General features: G+C 49.2%; 1 protein-coding gene across 2 annotated transcripts in view; it reads right to left on the minus strand.

Moving 5' to 3' along the window:
• AFAP1 (actin filament associated protein 1) overlaps nucleotides 1-22,631 on the minus strand; it is a 148,399-nt gene that overhangs the window by 70,915 nt on the left and 54,853 nt on the right. For both annotated transcript variants that reach the window (XM_029235883.1, XM_029235882.1), the window contains exons 2-4: nucleotides 21,098-21,226; nucleotides 17,839-17,936; nucleotides 6,631-6,739 (exon numbers count right to left, since the gene is read on the minus strand). In XM_029235883.1, the coding sequence (XP_029091716.1) occupies nucleotides 6,631-6,739; nucleotides 17,839-17,936; nucleotides 21,098-21,224 (334 nt within the window). In that variant the 5' untranslated portion in view covers nucleotides 21,225-21,226. The remainder of the gene's footprint in view (nucleotides 1-6,630; nucleotides 6,740-17,838; nucleotides 17,937-21,097; nucleotides 21,227-22,631) is intronic.

Below are 22,631 nucleotides of genomic sequence, written 5' to 3' on the forward strand. Positions count from 1 at the left end.
ATCAGGTGAAATGCCCCTCCCCTCTGCATCCACACTACCCAACACAAAACTTATCTCACTGTATTGTCACCTCTGTTTGTCTGCCTGTCCCACATCAGGCTGTTAAGTCCCCTGCAGGAAGGGAGGCCACCCTGTTGGATGTGATTGTCCCAGCACTTAACAAACTACCTGGCACAGGGCCAGTAACAAATATTTATAGAAGGGAGAACTGTTAGATCGACTGAAATTCAATGCAAAGCCCTCAGAAGGATGGCTGGCTTCTTAAAAGTGATGAATAAATACTAGTGACTATGAGTGATCTTATTAATTTCAGCCCTGCTGGATCATAAGGTCCTGGAGGCCGTGTCTGATTCATCTCTGCACTCCCCTCAACCCCCGGACACATCTGGAATACATTTGCTTTCATAACACACGTGAGGAATGAACACCTAAACGAGGAATGAGCGACAGATAAGGAGAAACCATGGATGAAGCAACCGGTTGCACACGACGGGAGAAGGGGCAGAAAAGGCTGACCTTGCACAGAGCAGAACTCACTGGAAACTGGGCTGTGATTTGTACTCCGTGGTCACACTTGCATGTTAATCTCCCCACAAAGAATTATTTACTAAGGGGGGGGAGGAATGGAAAGACTGGTAGTTTAGATTGAATTTTAAATCCTGATAAAGTAGTCAAGGAAAGATTTTAAGCAAGAGACTAGGATGACCGAAGAGGTAACTCTGGCAAGTCATATTTTATGCACTTTTTGATAAATATATTTTATAATAAAAGGTTTTTTAAGTTTAGCACAGTGGGCACGTAGCACATGGGGAAGGAAGTATGAAACCGTGAAAGACCACGTGCTACTCCACGGCCCAGGGTTCACTGAGAGATTTCAGACGGACGGTGGAGCAAGTCCTAATTTATCCTGGAAAGATGCTGCTCACAACAGCTTGGGGGGCCATGAACCCCTCAGCGCTTAGCTCATTTTCTAGAACATCAAATTCAGTAAACATTGAATGAGCAAAAGAATTAATGACTAAATCAGTCAGAAATGGGAACATTTCATTTCATTCATGCAACAAATATTTATTGAGCGCTCACTATGTGTCAGGCAGTATTTTTTATACTTGTACCTGTACGCTGTGGGATAAGGCTGTGAAAAGAGGAAGCCAGCTCTGCACTTACACCCTCTGCCTTGCTGGCCGTCTTAGCCGCCCGGAGGAGGGCACAGAGCAGTATCCTTATCTCAGAGGAAAGGAACGAGGATGCTGAGAGATCAGGTGACTCATCCAAGACCCCATCCTGATGAGGGATGAACTGAAAACCTGATTCTGAACTGACAATGTAGACCGTGCCCCTGGCTACCCAGGGGTTGAGATCCACGCCTTGAAAAGACAGGAGGTTCATGGCCCACCTTCTTCTGAGAGAGCAGGACTGATGGAATCGCGTTACAAGAACGTCAGCCAACTTAGCAGCAAACCAAGCAGTCGAGGGCCACAGTGTGAGCCCACAGGACGACCCGCTCACTGGCAAGTCTCTTGGGACCAACAGAGTCCAGGGTTCCTCCTGGGGGCTGTAACAGGATGTCAAGGGGTCCGGTGTCAGGGCTGGGGTCGGGATTTCGTTAGAAGGTAACGAGGGCCCCGTGGAAAGCTAAGAACGACACAGAGCTGGGGAGGAGAGCAGAGAATCACCGACGGCGTGTCCTTATCTCCTCTAGCTCTCCTTCCCGACGGCCGTTCTGACCAGGTGCTCGGGCACTCCTTCAACAGCTCCGCCATCGTGTGAGGTCGAACCCCTGGAATCAATCTCCCATTCCATCTCGTGGTGCTTCTTCTCCTCTGCTCAAACCCTGCTCTAGAAATTGGAAACAGAAGCCTTTGGCAGGCTCTCACAGGTGAAGCTCAGTGCCAACCCGCAGGATCTCAGGGCTCAGCGTTGGCAGCCTCTGCTGAGAACCACTTCATTTTGAGAGATGACCTTAGGCGCGCCGCCACCGCCCTAGTACAGTCTAATAAACACTTGATCGCGGAGCACCAGGTTACCATCAACCTGAGCTGTCCCGCAAGGGCTCCGGATCATCCAACCCACCGAGGAGCAAGTGGCATCGCATCGAAGCAGGCGTGTGTCCACTGGGCTCCATCAGGCCCTGAAGACGTAAGTGAGGGGCATAAGCAAGTGGCTCGGAAGCCTGTGCCCCTATTCTCTCTGCACTGGTTCGTGGGCACGCCTGGCATTTGCTTGGACGGTCAAGACTCGAGAGGGACTGGCAGCAAGGAGGTCTGCGGAAGGGGCTGTGAGTCGGGCTCCCGAGGTGAGCACCTGCACATCGGGTGGGTGCTTAGCAAAGGGCAACCTCGCCAGAATCACCATCAGGTAACCACACGACCCACTACATAGACGTCAGTGAGCTTCTTTGCCCAGATTTCTTGTGCGAATGGACTCCTGCACAGGCAGCTGGTGTCAGGGGCGGAGGTGACACATGGGACTCGGCAACATGGACTTCCTCTCAGCAAGGGCCATCTGACTCCTGGCACTTGTGAGTGTCCTGCCTGCACACGACACTGTTCCCTGGGCTGTCAGCCAGCCGCCTACTCACAGGTTATCCCTGGACCACGTGCACCATGGAAGGGGCAGTGCTTTATTCTCACTGGAGGGGATAAAGTAAACCCGCTGTCCACGGTGCTCCTGCAGAAAGCGCCATCCATGGGCTTGAAACCTTGCTTCTGACCAAGGAACTCATTTTACAGCAACTGAAGTTGGCGGCAATGGGTTTGCGCTCATGAAGCTCCCTGGTCTTGCCTTGTCTTCGTCACCCTGAAGCAGCCGACACAGCAGAGAGCAGCGCAGTCCCTTCGGAATATTCCCTTTCAGGCCCGGCCTGATTGGTCACACCTGTGGGACTGGGGGTGGGATCTTCCAGAATATCTCCGAGCACAGGTCTGGGAACCCAGGGGTGAAATGGTAGTGACTCCACTCACTATTACCCCTAGGCATCCGCTCACTAAAATTCTGCTTCCATTCCTGGAAATTTTGGCTCTGCTGGCCACAGGTCTTACTCTCTAGGGGCAGAATGTCCCCTCTAAGGGACACAGCAATGGCTCCACTGGCCCAGAAGTGGAGACAACAGACAAACTAGTGGTCCCTGCAGTGACTGGGTGACTGGTCCCGCCCACCAAGAAGCTGTGACCACACATGGGGAGAAGAGCACGTCCAGGTCCAGGAGATCCCTGGGATGTCCTTAGCACTCGAGTCAGCGGGACACTGCCACTGTCCAGTACAGGTAGTCCTGCTGGAGCCCAGACCTTTCAGGAAGGAAAGCTGAGCCACTGTATTGGACCATCAACCAAGGTGCCTGCTGAAGGCAAAGGGGACATGCAGGAAGTTATAAATACCAGCTAGGACCATGGACCGTTTGTGGAAATGAGGACTGAACCCTTTACGAGGTTCTTGTCCATATTTTGATAGGGCTCTATGTGTGTACGTATAATCGAATCCTTTTCTTCCCCTCTCGCATCCCCTACCATCTAACAGAGAAGTGCTAACAGCAGTTGACCCTGGCTTCATCTTCTAGTGGCAGGCTCCCAAAGGGGAGAGTGTGACTTGGCCAGAAGAGAACGAGGTCACCCCAAAGTGGACAGAGGATGTCATACCCTCTGGGGAGTTGGGGAGTTTCCATCACACCAGTCATAGTTGAACCGTGTTACGCTGAACCACAACTCTGCCCCCGTCTTCGTTTGCAAATCCACTGCGGGTAAAGAGAGGTGCATGGATGTCAAGCCGACCCAGGAGCAATGGTGGTGCTTTTACACTGTATCCACTCGGCAAGGCTGGGATGCATCCCCCCCAGGCTCCCTTTGCTGGATGCTTCTGGGTTAGGACTGGCCACAAGAGAAGTCTGTGAGCAACCTGGACATCGGGAGGGTGCCAGGCGCTGCAGCTTGCGCTCGCGAGTGCTGGGCTGCAGGCCTTCCTCGTCGGCGCTCCCACAGGGTCCCCTGCCCGGCCGCCTCTGGGTCCTGGCCAGGCGCGTGCGGCTCCACGGAGCCGCGGTCCGGCCTCCCACATGGGGCCCCGCGTCGGGGAGTGAGAGGCAGGGGGGTTCCCAGCATCCTTCCTCGCCCCCGGGCCTCGTGCAGCTCCCCTTGATGCCGGCCAGCCCCCCGGCACGCGTCTGCCCCAGTTCCCAGGACCCCACAGGGTCTCTCGTCTACAACACGCCCCTGCCCCACGACGTGGTTCTGCTTCGCCAGTAAACCGGGCCTGACTCGGGGCTCGACAAAGCTGCCAGAAACCCACGAGTAAGCGAAGGCGGCACGACCCTGGCCCGACCCGGCCGCAGACCCCTGCCACGGCTCCCCACGCTGAGGGTCCTGGCCGGCAGCCGAGGCTCAGGCACAGACATCTGAGCGAAGTGCTGGCACTGCGGACCCACTGTCCCTCCCCAGGCAGCAGTCCTTCCATGGCCCTCCCTCTGGGCTTAGCTCAACCAAAGGGGCCCGACCTCAGCAGTTAAGGACACGACACACCGGTCGCGTGGGCCTTCTCGGACCGAAGACGACCAAAGGTCCCCGCAAGTCAAACAGAATTACTCTCGGTCTCTAGTCTTGAAAGTATGTTGGAGCGGGACAAGGAAGGTGGGAGAAGGCTGGGACCCAACGTTCCCAACGGTGGGAAATACCCTCACCAGCAACTGGTTTCCTTTATTCGTTGTTTTCAGAAAGACAGGAACCCACTGAAGTTTTGAATTATATCAAGCCGTTTAATTTTTCGTGTTTTCTCATTAATTTACTATCTTCTGAAACAGTGGACACTTAGAAATTACTTGAATGCGTTTTTCCCAAATGGTTCTAAAATGAAAGAGAAATTTAAATATTTAATATTCGGATCTCAAAACCCAGTATTTCATAGCCTCCTTGTCAGAACTGTCCCTTCTCGCATTCAGAATTCACTAAGAGGCCCTCAAGTATCTATTGATGCTGGGTCGAGGCTGTGTCGGCCTGCTCCAGAGCAAACAGGCGCGAGTGAGCGGGAAAGGCCACTGCCCTCCAGGGCCTAAGGTCCCGCTCGCCTGGCTTGTGTGTGTCCCTCTTCACGGTCAGAAAATATCCTGGGGGTATTTCCTGGAACGATCAAGTTAGATTCCGCTTTGCTGAAATGGCCCTGCTTGTTTGCTGCCAGGGGAGAGAAAGATCAGAAAACTCCAAGTCTGCACGAAGCAGAGACTTCAGGGGACAGGCCGACGGCGACAACGGAGAGCGCTTCCGTGAGCAGAGGGAGGAGGTGGGAGAACGGGACACAAGATGCGGAGACACGGAGGCCTCTCCGTGACACGAGCAGATCACGCTTTCCCTCCCCATTTTACGCATGTGTTACAGGAAAGGCAAGATGGATTCCCTAAGGCAGCACACTCAGATATACCACATCTGCCTCATGGCGAGACAAAGCACGCTGCCTGCTGCCAGAGTATCGGGAGCAAAAGCAAAGGCAAGGATCTGAAAACAAACTCCAGACGTAGTTGCAACAGGTGCTCAACGCCACTGCCCTTCTGTGCCTGTGAAGGCCGGCCGCCTACAAAGGGGCACTTCTGAGTGCCGGCAGGCAGCTAACGATCACGTCATGACGGCCCTAACGTAGGCCAAAGCATTCTTGTAAAACCTGTATGAATGGGGAACAAAAAAACAGGAAACAACCTAAATGTCTGTCGACAGATGAAGGGGTAAAGGAGAGGTGGTGCACATACGCAGTGGAATATGACTCGGCCATAAAAAAGGGCAAAATAATGCCATTTGCAGCAACATGGATGCAACTAGAGATGATCCTACTAACTGAAGTGAGTCAGACAGAGAAAGACAAACACCATGTGACATCACTTACATGCAGAATCTAAAATAGGACACAGATGAACCTGTCTGTGAAACAGAAACAGGGACGTAGAGAACAGACTGGTGGTTGCCAAGGGGGAGGGGGGTGGGGGAGGGTTGCAGTGGGGTTTTGTGATCAATAGATGGAAACTGGTGCATACAGAACGGATAAACAAGGTCCTACTGTACAGCACAGGGAACTAGGTTCAATACCCTGGGATAAGCCCTAATGGAAAAGAATAGGAAAAAGGATGTATATATACACGTATAACTGAGTCACTTTGCTGTACAGCAGGAATTAACACAACATTGTAATTCAACTACGCTTCAATAAGAAAATAAATTGAAAACAAACAAACAGCTACGATGAGATGCCTGCTTGCTCTGTATTTATTTTACAGACACGCATTCTCGGTGGCACCACGAATGCAGCCTAAGAGGGACGTGCCCTGGTCAAGGTGGCGGGGAGGGACCCCATGAAAACATGCCTCAGAAAGTCATTCTCTTCTGACCACAGGGAACATGTTTCACTGGCTGACGCAGGCTCCCACAGCGACAAGATTTCACAAGAAATCTGAGTCACAAGAAAGATAACAATCTGAAATTACCGAAGGTACTTGGTGGACACCTTAGACTTTTCAAAACCCTTTCTGTAGCCCCCTCTCCTTGGGTTCAGAATTTCCTGAAGTCCACATTTCCATGGTGTTGTGTAATGCCCCTACCCCCCTTCACCCGAAAAGCGGGAGGGCTCCCCAACAGCCCGGCAGGTCGGGGGGCCACTCACTTGAAGTGATGTATTCCGGAGCCTTCCCGGGACTCAGCGGCACGGCCTCCTCATAGTAGCCTTCCGGGAGAGAGGATGTCGGTAGTGGTGGTGGCCCGCTGTCAGGCGGCTGAGCGAAGAAAGGGAGAAACAACAGAGCACGATCATTAGGGGGAAATTCTGGGTCTGCACCTAACAGGTGTCGATGGGCGTTTTCCTCCCTCCTTTGTAAAGGCCCTGGAGAAAAAGAACATGATCCAAAGAGCTCCCAAAGTTCCGCTCTTGGCGGGATCTCCACTGTTCGCCCGCTCACGGCCACCCTCAACCCGGCCCTGGCCACGCCACTCGACCCACACGACCCGCCGGCTGTCACCAGACGCGCGCTGGCCCTCGCAGACCCCTCCCCCAGAGCAGAGGCAGGCGTCTCTCCTCCCCTCTGCCCCACGCCACCGCCCTCCCAGATGCCCAAGCTGACTTTCCCCTTCACGGCCTGCGTCCCACACCGGAGACCCCCAAGGGGCACAGAGGCGGCTCAGGTCCACCCATGCTCATCACAGGGCAAGCACCAGGGACACAGCGGCTGAACACGTGAGTACGTTTCCCCACAATCTCACCACACTCCTCGTGTGTGCCAGGGAAACTTTTCAAAAAAGAGAAGAGGAAATCACCTATGAGCCCACCTCTAAAAGAAACTGGAAATTATTCTCTGGAGAAGGAATCTGACAGACTCTGAGACGGAGGCACCCTGATTTTGAAGCCGTAACTTCAGAGCATGGAGAGCTGGCAGGCTCAGGACCACCCAGATTCGAGCAAGACGGGCTGAAGCACCACTCTCTCCGAAGTCCCTGATGACTCGAAAGCAGACCCACCTCTTCTTCCCGCGAACACGTATGGGATCTGCTCGTTCCATCCCTCACTGGTCCTTAGGTCAACAGAAACAGGTGAAGGGCACGAAAGCCAACATCCTCCAAACGCCTGCTATCTTCCTGGCACTGCCCTAGGCAGCCTCTGCACTGGTTACAAGCTACATCAGTCATCCACCCAGGGATCCTTCAAGGCCCATATTACATCACCCGATGTTTTACGGATATGGGAAGTGAGGCGCGGAGTCCAAAACCTCGTGCTCAAGATCAGACACTGGTCCATGACCAGCTGGGGTTCTCGAGCACCAGATCTGTCCAGTAAAGAGCTTTTTCATATTCATAGTCTCTGCTTCTCGCTCTCTTTCCCTTTCATAACTAGTTCACACCACCTATATCCTATAAGCTAATGGGAAAGATGTCGCTGAGAGTGGACGAGAACAGAGGCCCCAAACTGAGGATCGACCAAGTGCAGTTTCCAAGAACAATGCTCCATAGAATGTGAAACTCCACCACTTTTCCTGTAACTCAAGTCTGAAGCCAAGAAGTCCTCTGCGAATGACTAATCACCGCTGTGCACTCAACCCACTCCTTCCTCTCGCCAGATGAAGGAAGATAATTGACTCCAGGTCATCTGCGCAGTATTCCTTCCCATCCTCGAAGGCAGTTATCTCCCTTCCACCCCCGGGCCCTGATCCCCTTGCACTCCCCTCCCCAGGCTGAGGCCCACCCGCCATCACCCTGTGCTCTCACGCTGGACCACATCCACTCCTATCATCTGCAGAGGAGAGGTGGTGCCTACAATGTAACCTGACACACTGTCCTCCCCGGGTGAGGTCTGAACAGGAGTCCACGCCAGGGTTAAAGCCTCCGCGTGGTGCTTTTTGGAAGGGGGCTGTTTGATTCCCTGAGTGTTTTTACTCATGAAATGAGGGTGTTTCAACTTCCCCTTAGTATGTTGAAACAGTCGGATTATACACGTTTCTAGAAAAGCATTACAAGTGGCTGGATCGAACAAACGTTTACGAATTAGCACAGGCCCCTTCCTAGTGCTGCAAAGGTGTGTAAAGCAGGCGCTGACTCTCAGCTGATGGGACTTAGCAGACTTTCAGACCCTGCTGGTGGTCGTGCGTTCGACACACCCACTCGATACGTATGCCCTTAAATCCACAATTCCACTTCTAGAAATATATGCCAAGAAGGTGAACTGGTCATACAAGCAAAACCGTATAAGGATGTTCAATAAAAGATTTTCCCTCCCAAGTTAAAAACAATCTAAACATTCCCTGAGAGAAGAATGCTTTAGGTATCCTGACACAGCCAGGGGCAGACATGTAAAAGGACAGTGCACATCTGCAGTCATTTACTTGAAAAATCTCTACTAGATACTGCCAAGTGAAAGAAAACAGGTACACTATTAGCCTTTCTATCAGAGCTGCGCTTACACTCACATCTATACAAGGGCAGGTCACTCACCAAAATGTTAACACAAGGTTACTGCTTTTTCATGCACATCCATATAGCTTGCATTTTCTACATAATATTGTTTTTTAAATCAGGAAAAAAAATGACTTTCATTTGAAGGAATACCCCTCAAAAAATAATACTTATAGAGAAGCACTCTCTTTCTCCAAAAAGGATCTCACACTCCACGCCCAAATACCATTTGCCCTTGAAATTCTGCCACAGGGGTTCCAGACAACGGGCAGAGATCTGATGGTCTGTTAAAGGGCAAATGAAGGAGAGACAGAAAAAATGTTTTCCCTTTCCTAACTAGTTCACACCACCTATATCCTATAAACGAATAGGAAAGATGTCGCTGAGAATGGAAGAGAACAGAGGCCATGGGTGGATCAGAACCGCTATTTAGCACCATTGCTTTCAGAGGAAAAACTTCTGTCAGATCCTTTCCAGTAGGTCAGAATTTGCTGAAATCACAATTCACAGGAATTTTAAACAGTACAAAATGAGGAAGGCAAGTTTCCAAAGGGGGTCATGGAAACCAGGGCACAGGCAGGAAACTAGCGTGTAGGGTGAAGAAGACCAATGTTCCAATACTTGGCACGTGGCAGGCCTAGCTCCAGCCTCGGCCTTGGTTTATGCAGCCTTCCTCTGTATCTGGGTACCAATCTCCTCCCTGTACATGAGGGCGTGGGATCATATAACCTCTGATGTCCATCCCGGCTCTAAGATTCCAACTGTAGTATCCTTGTAAGGTTGCAGGTCATCAGTCAACAAAGCCAACTTTACACATTTCTAAACTGTAGTGAGAGTTGACTTTGGGTCCCCGCTACCTGATTGATGACACTGTCATCTCTGGCCAGAGCACGTACTCAGATGTACCTTCTGACAGCAAGGCTACACACCCACGTGGCGCCACTCTACTTTGGATCTGACAGCTTCCCTTCAATGCTAGAAGAGACCCAGTCCGCGCACAAAGCTCGGCACCGTCTGGCACTGGTCACCAGAGTCTTCCCGGACTGGCTGTCAGAAAACACATGCTCACAGAATACGGGACTCAAGTCTAACCCTCACAGCCTTCTCAGATACTGACAAAGAAGGATGAGAAACTGTTTTCCTCAAGGATGACTGACCTGTGCTGTGCCCTAGACAGGAAAGTAGAAACGGCATGGTGCCGGTTACTAGACAACCTTTAAATTCACTGGAATACTTCTCCCACGAATGAATGCTTACGTGAACGTGACTTTTTTTTTCAGGAAATCTTATCTGCTTTAGGCATTGTAAATTTCTCTTTTAAGGTGTCAGCGTCTTATTAGAGAAGACCAATACTTACAACTGGATAGGAATATAATCGACAGGCTTGCTTGGCTCACAACATTGGCCATAATTTAATTCCTACCTTTTTGGAAAGAAAAGGCCATTAATATTGGGTTGGCCAAAAAAGTTCGTTCACGTAACCCAAACGAACTTTTTGGCCAACACAATATGTGTCTTTGCTACTTTAAGGAAAAGCCTCATAGAAAATTTTTTCCATTAGTAATAATAAATATTAAGATATAATTATATGGCATAAATACAATGATTGTTATTGTTATTGCTATTATTCCAACAAAATAATAATAATGACTGTTTACGGTCTGCCTTCCGTGTGTCACGCATTGTTCTGGAACACTTTACATATTGTTTCTCTTGTTGAGAAAACAACGCTGAGAGACTGGTATTTTGATTCTGATTTTACAAACGAGGAAACTGAGGGGGATGCAAGATGCTGCCCAGCACCCCCGTGCTGCAGAGCTTCTTAGTGGAGAAGCCAGGAGTCGGCCGGGTGGGCACAGACGAGCGCTTACTGCTGCGGCGGCCGAGCCAGACAGGATGCAGGGAAGGAACCGTGCAACCCACCAAGGCCACTGGATCCAACCCGATGCTCCCGGCTCCCGCAGCACGGCGGGATCCGTGCGTTCTTCAGGAAGGCACGTCCACACCGGCTCTACCTCCATGCCCACTCTGCCCTTCCTCCCTCTCCTCTCTGCTGCTGCCCCCCACCTTCCCCTCCTCCGGCCCCCATTAATCACTCAGTCCTTTGCACCAGACACACCAATGAACCTGAGACCTAATTTTAGCAGAGAAAAACACCAGCCTAGAATTTGGAATCGCTTTCTGACTTTAATTCTGTACATACAGTGACACATCCAGATTCTATCTTTCTGGTTACGGTGATTAAAATCTGTTAAGAGTAGCAGCTAAAAACGATATGATCTGACAGAAGACAGGGAGGGTTCACGCTCTGGCTCTGCCACGTAACGGCAAAGCCCTTTTTGGCTGAGAGAATAGGGTAGCAGCACTCCACAGCATCACCTGAGCTTCCCGAGGACGGGAGGGAGGGATTACCAACAGATAACAAAAGCTTATGGCCTCAAGTGCAAAACATGGTTTCAATCCTAACGTCAAGAATTTTGAGCAGATACTCTTCTTGGCAAAATAAAAGTTTTTATCCAAATGACACCCCCTTCCATTCTGATCACTATTTAATTTGCATTCCAACAGCACTTGAGTAAACACTGGGAAATTATTCACACATATTTTCTCAAGTTTTATTTATACACGACTAAGAATGAGAGCCCATGGGGCACATGTTCTTCCCTTCCTTCTCTACCCGGAGGCGGGCTCCCACAGGGAAGGCAGGACAGTGCAACAGCAGTGGCAATGGGACACGGAATAAATCCAAGATGAAGATGCCACGGGAATGAGACGTGACACTAAACTCTGCGATCGAAAGACAAGGAGAAAAGGAACAGGATGGTTCATGGCCACTAAAAGGATCACATCTGACTTCTCCGGGATGGTTTTGTTGTTTTAAATCTCGAGCTCTAGTCGAAACTCTGCAACTGATAAAATACCTGATTTTGTCATTCAATCTCAAAGAATCTCATAATCCCATCTGTCAAATAGAGATAATGAAGTTGCTGTGAAAGTACTTTAGGAAGGATAAAATGCCATCAGCAGGCAGGTGGTAAGGGCTGGGACCAAAACATCATTGTTTCCTAGAGACAGGAAGTAGGATGCTGGTTACCAGGGGCTACGGGGGTGCGAGGCATTGCTTACTGCGGACAGAGTTTCAGTTTGGAAAGATGAAAAGTTGTGGAGATGGATCGTGGCAATGGTTGCACAACAACGTACGTACTTTACACCACTAAACTGGATACTTACAAGTGGTTAAAATGGTAAAGTCTGTGTTATGTGTATTTTACCACAATAAAAAAATGACCTGGGACTTCCCTGGTGCAGTGGGTAAGACTCTGCACTCCCGGTGCAAGGGGTCTGGGTTCGATCCTTAGTCGGGGAACTAGATCCCACATGCATGCCGCAACTAAGGGGTCTGTGTGCTGCAACTAAGAGTCCGCATGCCGAAACTAAGAAGTCCCCATGCTGCAACTAAAGATCCCGCATGCTGCAACTAAAGATCTCGCATGCCGCAACTAAGACCTGGCGCAGCCTAAATAAATAAATAAATATTTTTTAAAAAACGACCTTGCTGCTATCTGCTGATATAATAAGGCATCACATTTACATAAGGTCTAGCCTTAAAATAGCAAAACACTAAATTGCGTCTTCTACCCCATCTAAACACAGTGCAACTGTCTGCCGTTTAAATGATCAAATAAAGATATTTCTAGAAAATGCCTTGATGGGATATCATACAGATCATATACGGCCCCCAAAGGGGTCTCCCTGCTCTCTTCTCTCAGCCAGGAAGGTCTGAAGTCTCCCTGTCCCGTAGACCCACTGTTCCTCTAAGTGGAGGAGGGGAGGGCAGGAAGCACAGTTCCCGACTGTCTGGATCAGAGCCGGCTGGTGGGCTGGGCGGTGGGGCCTGGCGGCCAATGTCAACACAGATGGGACCCATTTCCGGATGAACCGGCCGCCTTCGCAAATGCTCCCTCAGCACGGGCTGCATGCTAACTCAGTACCGTCCCTTTGATAGCTGCACAGCTCTCGGTGTGAAACAAAACCCAAAATCTGTCGAGAAGCACAGCCCTTCCCGGAAATGTTTTCATTATGCATATGCATATTTTGGCCCGCTCCAACCTCCCCTGGAAAGCAAGGGAGGCGGATGGGTCTGTAAACACGCTGCACACTGTACCTCGCTCTCAAAGGTCAAGGGAAGTTCTGAATTCCACGGAGCGCACACCCACACTCCCGCTGCCCGGCCCAAGCTCCACCGGCCACACTGCAGGGGTCGCCGGTTCGCCCAGGACCCTGGGCTGCAGCCGCATTGACTCCAAGAGCAAAACAGAAACACGCGCTATTCCTTTCCTGTACAGAAGCGTCATCAACGTCACAAGACGGACTTTTTGATGTGGCTCCTGACCTTGAGCGGCTGTCGGCATCTTCTGCTTTGTCATATGAGGAACACAGAGGAGGAGAGAAACAAGCATCATCTCCAAAAGGTTAAAGTTTAGTTTAATTAAGAGAATGTCAAAATGAGGCATTGCTGATCAATGGGTATAAAGTTTCAGTTATGCAAAATGGACACATTTTAGAGATCCACTGGATCCCTTTTTTTTTCTTTTACTGCTACCACCTGAGTGTAATTCACCAGCCAACCGGGGCACAGAGACCTGTCCGGTCTCTGCCACGCCTGTGGGCCGCCTGGGTGTCAGCCAGCAAGAGGGGGGCGCTGATGCCTGGAAGTGCCGCAGAGAGCCGGGTGAGGGCTCTCAGCCAGGGCCGCGCCAGGCCCGAAGTGGGGGGTGAAGGGTGCCGAGCGTACTCGGGAAAGCGGCCAGTGTGACCCCACCCTCCTGCCCAGCCTCTCGAGGGCCCGGAAAAAAAAGGATGTCAAGAGATAGTTAACCATAACCGCATAAAGCACTGTTCAGCACTAGAAGGGATAAAAAGATAGAAGCGGACTCATTTCTCGGAGATGGTAACACACATGGCTGTGATAAAAGGCAGTATTCCTTCAATACATGCCATGGAAGAGTAAAAAATGCAATCGTGGTTCAAATGAGTAAGAAATAATACCCGGCTGGAGCATCCCAAGTCTTACACCAAAAACAAATCCTTCGGTCATTCACAGTTGCCTTGAGGACCATTCCAAACTGCTCTGCAGGCCCACGGGCCCCTCGACGTTTAACCCCTGCGGCGCGTTCCGGCCTCACCCACGGACGACGCATCCACATCCTATTATTCAGCCACACAGAGGGGCCTGTAATGCTCTAGTCGTCGGGGTCTTTCTCGGGTCTGTGCCTTAATTTGTGGTACGCCCTCTGCCTGGCATACCCTCCTACCCAATCCCACTTCTTGTCCACTACCGGCTAATTCCCCTGGAAGTCAACGTGCCAGCAGCGAGTGACCGACTGGACAAAAGCCACCTCATCAAAGGCAATTTACTGAATGACAGGCTTACTTGCTGAATAACGAATTCCCTGATAAACTACCAGGAAAACACAGCAGAGCTGTCTTAACCCCTCTCCACTTCACTGACTCACTGAGCTGACAGACGTTCTTCATTCTGTCTGTAAGACGCCCTGACGGGTACCCATAAAATGCCAACCCTTCGTGGCCAACGGGCTCCTCTCCAGAGTGCCTACGAAACAGTGCCGTCGGCTGAGTCTGCACTATCGCCAACAGTCAGCTTTGTTCTTTACATTCTTACACTTGTAATTATTTATTTTACTTTATTTGGTTAGCTACTACATAAATAAATCAGTGAAAAAACAAGTGCAAAAGGAGAGTTGATGACTCTCTGAGATGCCTTAGAAAGGTTCAGTCAAGACAAACTGCAAAAAAAGAAAACACACAGTTATTCAATTAGGAGTGGCCAAGTCAGCTATAAAAGAGCGGCCCTGGTAAAATTCTAGGGACTCTAAAGACCAGATCGTTTTGCAAGTGTCTGAATTTAACTCCACTTTAAGGAAACAAAAACTGGGAATTATTAGTCCTATATCACAGGTATGGGTTATGCAGAAAAGACAACCCACAGCCCCACACTCAAAGGACGCAGCTCTTGGCCCTACATCAAGGTCTTAGGAGTTTTATATCAAGAAACAGCACTGGCTTAGAGGCTGAGTTCGGAAAACTCTCTTGACACCCGTGTCGGGCACCAGTAGGGAGGAATTACCCACTGGTCAAACTCCTACTCAAAAATGATTGGTTTAGGGGGCTTCCCTGGTGGCGCAGTGGTTGAGAGTCCGCCTGCCGATGCAGGGGACACGGGTTCGTGCCCCGGTCCGGGAGGATCCCACATGCCGCGGAACGGCTGGGCCCGTGAGCCATGGACGCTGAGCCTGCGCGTCCGGAGCCTGTGCTCCGCAACGGGAGAGGCCACGAGAGTGAGAGGCCCGCGTACCGCAAAAACAAAAAAAAGAAAAAAAAATGATTGGTTTAAATCTGAAATGTTTAAAGCACATGATACCCCTTTTAGAATTCCTCACTTGTACCAACATTTTTAATTAACCAGCTACCAGTTCCGACTCCACTGGTAGGACGGCTTCTCGTCCACCTTAAAACCACAGCAGTTTGCCACGCTGCAGCCAGAGATGGGCAGGAGACAAGGAGAGAAGAGGGAGAGAAAATAGTGGATGAAGAATAAACTGCATTCGAGGAAAAATCCATAGAAAGGGATTGACTATTCAACCGTCAAAAATGGTACAAGATGTTGACCATCCAATGAGTACTCTCTTTGAAACTGGCATTGAAACTGAGATTCACTCCTCCTGGCCTGGCACATCAAAGACAAGCATTTTAGTCCAGGCCGGCTGGATGGCACTTCATGTACCACTAAAGAACAGTCCATGAAATTCCTATAACCATCGCTACTGTTCCGGCTGCTTCGAGAGGTTTGCATTTCACCTTCAGTCTTGAAACACCTTTCCCAACCTGCATTGTGCTGATGAAATACGAGATGCAGCGTATTGAGACAGATCATGAAGTCAGTTTAGAAAGAGAAATAAAAGTAAGCCAGAGCACAAAAACCAGGAGCTTCACGAACCACCGATTTCTCACATCTCGTTCTTTATCTTGTAGACAAACAATATATCAGTAAACAGGATTAATACTATGATTCTGTATTATATCTAAAAACATCAAATGAGACAATGAAAAAGAGCTATAATTGAGTCACAGTTTCTACAAGAAACAGGAAGAATTTCTTAAAAATGGAAAACAATTATTAAAAATAAGTTTATAAAGGAAAAATAATGTTAAAAAAATAAAAACAGCATATAAAAATCATATATTCAATATGCTTTCCACAGTGGAAAGATTAAATGTATAAAACAAAAGAAGAATAAAGCAAGCTACATATGTGAGCTACATACGTAATTTAAATTTTTCTAGTAGCCATAGAAACGGATGAAATTGGTCTTATTAATACATCTTCTTTAACTCAATATATCTAAGATATAATTCACGTTACCAGCATATCAGAATGTCCATTTTTAACACGCTCCCCGGAAGTCTGAGAAGCACAGCCCCACGAAGTAAGAGCCGGCTCTCGCACGGGGCTTAACAGACGCAAGGCATCTATTCCAAGCACTGGAGGCCCATCAACTCTTTTCATCGCCACAAGAATCGCACTAACTGGGCACTATTATTACACTCGTTTCAGAATGAGGCATCTCAGGCACAGAGACGTGAAAGCCACAGTCTGAACTCACACAGTAAGTGTCAGAGCTGGTGCCTGGACGCAGGAACCGTGCTCCCATCCACACCCTGGACCCCGCGGCCTCCCCAGAGCCCAGCTCGGGAACAGGCTTAGGCTCCTAAGAAAACCTTCTCCCGTCGGTGAGCCACGTTGGCATCGGCGTTGCTGCCATACCTCCCCAAATAGTATTGCTGAGAAAAGGCTGGATTTGAAGTCAAAAGAATACGTTACAAAAAATTGTATTTTTGCCTTTCCTACTGCCCTTGAGCAATCACGTCTTCACTGGACCCACACTTCCTTTTCTGGAAAATGGAAATACACACTATTCACACGTTTAGGGGTATTTTAGGGGTTCCCTGAGGTCAGGTTGTAAGGATTAAATGAAATTATAAGTGAAAAAAAGAGCAAACATGATCTGTGACAGGTGGTAGGGACCCAGTAAGCACTGATTCCCTTCTATCTCCTTTACAATGATAATCACTGAGTCCTCGCCGGACATCAGCCATGTGCTGGGGCCCAGGCAGAAGAGAAACAAATGAGATGGGGCCCTGCTTTCCTGCAGTTCCTTTCCTGGTAGAGAGAAAATCAGATGATTCATAGAGAAAGCAAATGTTAAGAAGAGAGTTGCTAAGTAACTGATTTTGCTCTGATTTTGAATAAAAGCCTAATTTCCCTGAGTAAGCAAATTAGAAAATAGCAGAAGGCAGAAAAAGCTGAATGGTCCATGAAGAGTGGCGTACGTGAGTATCCCCAGATTGCAAAAATAGTAAAAGAACTCCAAAACCAATTGTGAATGCGGAAAATCAAATAAAACACACACTCCTGGACCATGGACATATTTTTCTTCTTGGGGGGAAGAAAAGAATATTTAATCCCAGAAGAAGCATAGCAGTGAGCGTTAAAGTTTCAGGCTAAGGTATTCAAATTCAGAGTTAACCCAGAAGGAGGGGCAAGTCCCTAGGCTCTACTGTCACTGTTTTGCCTGCTAAATCATCTGAGTTTTTTAAAATCCAACTTAACACCAGATTTCCACGGACCTGTAGCTCCAGCGATTCTCAGAGAGCCATCAGCCTCCTATGAGAAGGCACATTTACCGCCTCCCACTTAGCCATTACTAGCATCCAAAACACACACTCAAAGGAGTGCCTTGGGCAACACGTGGCCTCCTCTCTTCCAGAATTGGGCTTTTATCACCTGCCCCTGGAACCAAAAGTAACACAGACATCTGGCGATTCTTGTGATGGTGGGACTTGAACTCACCAGCCACGGCTGCGGGATCTCTGGCAGAGGCATCTGGGGAGGGGCCGGCAGGCTGTTGGGGGTCTCTGGCTTCGCAGCATGATCTTTCACTTCAAAACCTGTACCAACCAAAACCACAGAACTGGATGAGGAGAAGAAGGAAGATAAAGGTGGCAACGGCTGGCAGCTATCACCTCCTTGGCCCCATACTGAATACATCGCAAATACGTCTTTATTTTCTCTAATCCTTTACAACAATCCCGCAAGGTAGGTATTCTTCTTCTCCATTCTACAGGTGAAGGATCTATGCTGGAACAAAAGGCTGAAGTACTTAATTGGAACACGGACAGGTAGAAATGACGGAGCAGGCACCAAGGTCGACATCCTTTCCAACGCCAGGCAGCCTCTCAAAGGCGAGCTGCCTCTCCTGAACGTCCACTCAGGTTAGTACTGATACTTACCCACGTACTAAGGGGGCAGACGCTTTCCTGGGAATCAGTAAATCTGCATCAAGTACCCTCCTAAGGTCCGATGCTGTAACAGACACGCTTATTGTTGACAAGGCTGATAATAAGCTCATACCTTCAGGGCATCATATTCAAGTTGGGAAGACAAACAAACATACAACAGACTCTCAGAAACCGTGGTGAGCACTGTACCAGTGAAGGCAGGAAAGGGGAGGAAACTACTTTAATCTGGGCACAGTGTTACTTACATGCCAAGGACTCACCTTTCTAGATCTAGAAAAATAACTGCTCAACAGTGACCACCTATGATGGGTCAAGCACGACGCTGCAGGCTGGGAAAAGACAAAGACCCTGACCTGCGGAAGCGACAGCAAGACCGGAATTTTGGCAGAGGCCTGGAAACAATAAAAAAGAGAGAAGAAAGAAAGAAAAAGAACAAGTGGAAACTCTACCATCAAACAATCAGTGGCTGAGTTTTAAGCAAATTAAAGAGCTGAAGAGACAAATCAGTGAATTGGAAAATAACATCCAGAACAAAGCACGGAGAGAAAAGGGGTCGGAACTCACTGGGCAGAGCAAGAGCGGAAGGGAAATCACGAGAAAGCAAACGGCAACGCCGGAGGCAGGAGGCCCAAACTGCAGTGTTCCCAAACTCCTGGCTGGGAAACAGGTGTACGCAGAGGAGATGAGGTCGCAAGAAATGCTCCTTCTACCAGTAAAGTCAACAGGAGGAAACAGCAGTCAATAGGTGCTGAGCGTCTGCCGTGCGTCAGGCACCGCTTGGAAATGTTTTATATGATCTCGTCAATCCTACAACATCCCTCCGAGGTGAGTGCTACTGTCCGCCCTTCTTACAGGTGAGGAGGCTGAAGCATCGAGGGATTAAGTAACCTGCTCGAGGTCACAGACTGGGTAACAGGCAGAGACAGAAAGCAAAGCCCCTTTGACTGTACAGTAGACAGGCGTGACCACACGTCACAGGGGCCTTGCGGTTCAGCCACGGGCAACGGAAGATACTGAAAGGGTCCAGGCAGGGAAGCGGCAACATCATTTCAAAGCGAACTTTCATCTCCGTCTTTATCTTCATCTCTATCTCTGTCACTGTCTCTGTCTATCCTACTGCCCCTCAGACATGGTCCTCATCCTGCACTCCTACCTCAGGGATTGGTCCCACCATCCACCCGGGGCCTCACATAGCTCTCGTTCCATCTGCAGCCAGATCTTTGAACCCACTGCCCAGACTGACAAGGTGAGCTTTCTGGAAGGCAAATCTACTGTGTCAAATCATGGCTTCGTACACTAAAAATCAACGAATTGTACATTCAAATGGGTGAAGTGCGTGGTATGTGAATTATATCTCAGTGAAGCTGTTTACAATAAACCTCTACATCTCATCCAGGTATCTGCTACCCAGCCGTCAGGATTCTAACACCATATCCTCCAAGAACTGCCCCCAGCCGCCCCCCTCCCCGCTCTCTCTCTCACTAAACTGGTTTGGACACTCCTCTTGGGTGTTCTCTTAACACTGATGCCCTCTCCCTGCTATTCTGTCTTACCCACTGTGCACAAAAGAGTTAACACAGCAGGCCTGAGGCTGCTGTCTTTACAAGGGCTGGCATCTGGGAATGTGGCTTCCAGAAGTGTTCCCACCATTCCCTAATCGATAAGGTTGGTCTACTCTGCCTAGACTGTTTGGGCAAACAACATGATCTCACGCCAAACACCTGCTGTGATGGCGAATTCTGTGTGCCAACCTGACCGGGCTCAGGGATGCTCAGAGAGCTGGTAGAACGTTATTTCTGGGTGTATCTGTGAGAATGTTTCTGGAAGAGATTAGCATTTGCGTTACTCAAAAGGGGATGGTCCTCCCCAGTGTGGGTGGACATCATCCAACCTGTTGAGGACCTGGACAGAACAAACAGGCCCAGGAAGGGCGGGTGCACTCTCTCTGCTTGAGCCAAGTCGCCCATCTTCTCCTGCCCTCGGACGCTGGCGTTCTTAGTTCTCTGGCCAGCACTTGAACCATCAGTCCCCCTGACGCTCAGGCCTTTGGGCTCGAACTGAATCACAGAACTGGCTTTCCTCAGTCTGGAGTTTGCAGAGGGCAGACTGTGGGACTTCTGAGCCTCTGTAATCACAGAAGCCGATCCCTACAACAAATCTCCTCTTTATCTCTATCTCTATCCCTCTATCCTATCGGTTCTCTTTCTCTGGGGAACCCTGACTGATACACCTGCTTTCCTGGGTGTCTGGGATTTTGGTACGTGCCAGGGGGAGGGTGCCTATGTGACCCGCCCCCAGTAAAGTCCTTGGGCACTGAGTCTCCAGGGAGCTTCCCTGAACAGAAACCTTGCACACAGGCTGCTGCATTTTTGTTGCTGAGGGAAGAGTGTGATCTGTGTGATACTCGTGGGAGAAGGAACATGAGTAGCCTGCACATGGGCCCCTCCAGGCTTGGCCTGAGTCTCTTCCCCTTATAATCCTTTCTTGAATCCTTACTATCCGTGTGATGAATCCCAGGCACGAGAAAGTACAACTCCATGCTGAGTCCTGCTAGCAAATCCCCCAGTGTTGGGGCGCTCTTAGGGACCCACCCAACACACCTACTTTAAGCCCAACCCCTTAAGGTCTTTATCTTTCTAAACGCAGAGACTAACACAGTACCTGGCACGTCGTAAGGCCTTCGATGACAACTTGATGAATGAATACATTCATTCATTCATGAATGTGTTTTGGAAAGATGAGAATTAAAGATGGCTTCGAGGCAAAAAGAGACTCCAAGAAGAAAGACTTGCGGTTTGAATGACACGTACCTTTGGATGACTGTATCCTCAGCAGGATGTCTGTGATAACTGCCTTTTTCTCCCTGACAGTTGAGGTTAGATATTCATGGTCCAGGAGTTCAAGAAAGAGACGAAGTTCAACGATTAACTCTTCCATTGCTGAAAACAAAGGAGAGAGGGAAGGTTCTATGAGACCCACCAATTTGCAAATGTCAAAACAGGAATGCTAAATTTCACTCAAAGTATTTCGTTTTTAGCTTGATGGCTGAATATTGTTTTCCAACAGGAAACACAAGTTAGCTGAAACCGGGGCGTCTAAAAGATTCACGCATCATCTTCTAGACAAATGGGCTCCTCCATCACTTCTGCTCTGAGGCAGAGGTGTTCGGCTGGGAGAAGCCCCAGAGCCACACCGCCAACAGATGGAGTCACGACCCAAGAGCCTGACAGCATCTTCTGCTGTCAACTGCATGATATGAAATTTCAGTGTCAGGAAGGAGACAGGAGTTTAAAGTGCCACGGAGTCTTCAGATAACTACTACAGGACGTGGGAACGCAACACCCAACTCTGTGCTTTTGCAGGGCTGGCTCCCTCCCCAGGAAGATTGTGAGCGCTTTACAGTTACCACATGATGCTGGGTGCCGGGGAGGACCTCGATGTAAGTTCAGACCCTGACTTCCATCGTGTCTTTTCTTTCTGGGATTACAGCAGACTTCCCCTCTGACACCCACAAGACTGCACCAGGGGGCTGGTGTCAGCAATTTTTACCCCAAGATGTGAACCTCTGAGCGATGCCAACGCCGTTTCAGGGTGTCCGCGAGGTCAAACTATTTTCATAATATATGACATTATTCACTTTTTCCTGCGCTAATGGTGCAAATGAAGGGGTGGTTAAACTTCTGGCATCTTAGCGCAAGTCAAAGCAGTGACACCAAACTATGCTATACTGTATCCTTCACTTACACACTCGCAATAAAAATAAGTAAATAAATAAAAGTTTTAAAATGCTACTTTCACTTAAGAGTGTCTTTGATGAAGCAGTAAAAATCACTGCTTTCATTAGATCTCAACCCTGGAGGATACACCTCTATCACGTGCTGTGTGGTGAGGTGGGAAGTACGCATGAAACACTTCCCTTGCGGACTCGAGTACCGCGGGCGTCTAGAGAAGAAGCACGTGTACAACCTTCTGCGCTGTGACTTACACTAAGCCACTGCTTTCATGCAGCACCAAAGAAGAAATGACAGACAAACCGCGATTATTCAGAGTTGAGTATGTGAGCGACATTTTCTCAAAAATGAACAAAGTAAGCTTATCACGTCCAGGTAAACAATGACAGCATTTGTTGCCAATGACACAATTTGAGCTTCCGCGGGAAAAGAGAATTTTGAACACATGTTTCCACCACTAGGAACATGACAGCTTCTCAACAGAGACTTTTCCAATGAGATCAGAAACGACACTGGGTACCTGATCTCCTGGTGCATAAAGCGGTGTGTTGACATTTGGAAGCTCTACACAACTCAGGAAACCATGATGTCATAAAAGCCCACGTGGGTAAAG

This window comes from Monodon monoceros, unplaced genomic scaffold (assembly GCF_005190385.1).
Source record: "Monodon monoceros isolate NGI ecotype Baffin Bay Population unplaced genomic scaffold, NGI_Narwhal_1 Super_Scaffold_20, whole genome shotgun sequence".
Lineage (NCBI taxonomy): Eukaryota > Metazoa > Chordata > Mammalia > Artiodactyla > Monodontidae > Monodon > Monodon monoceros.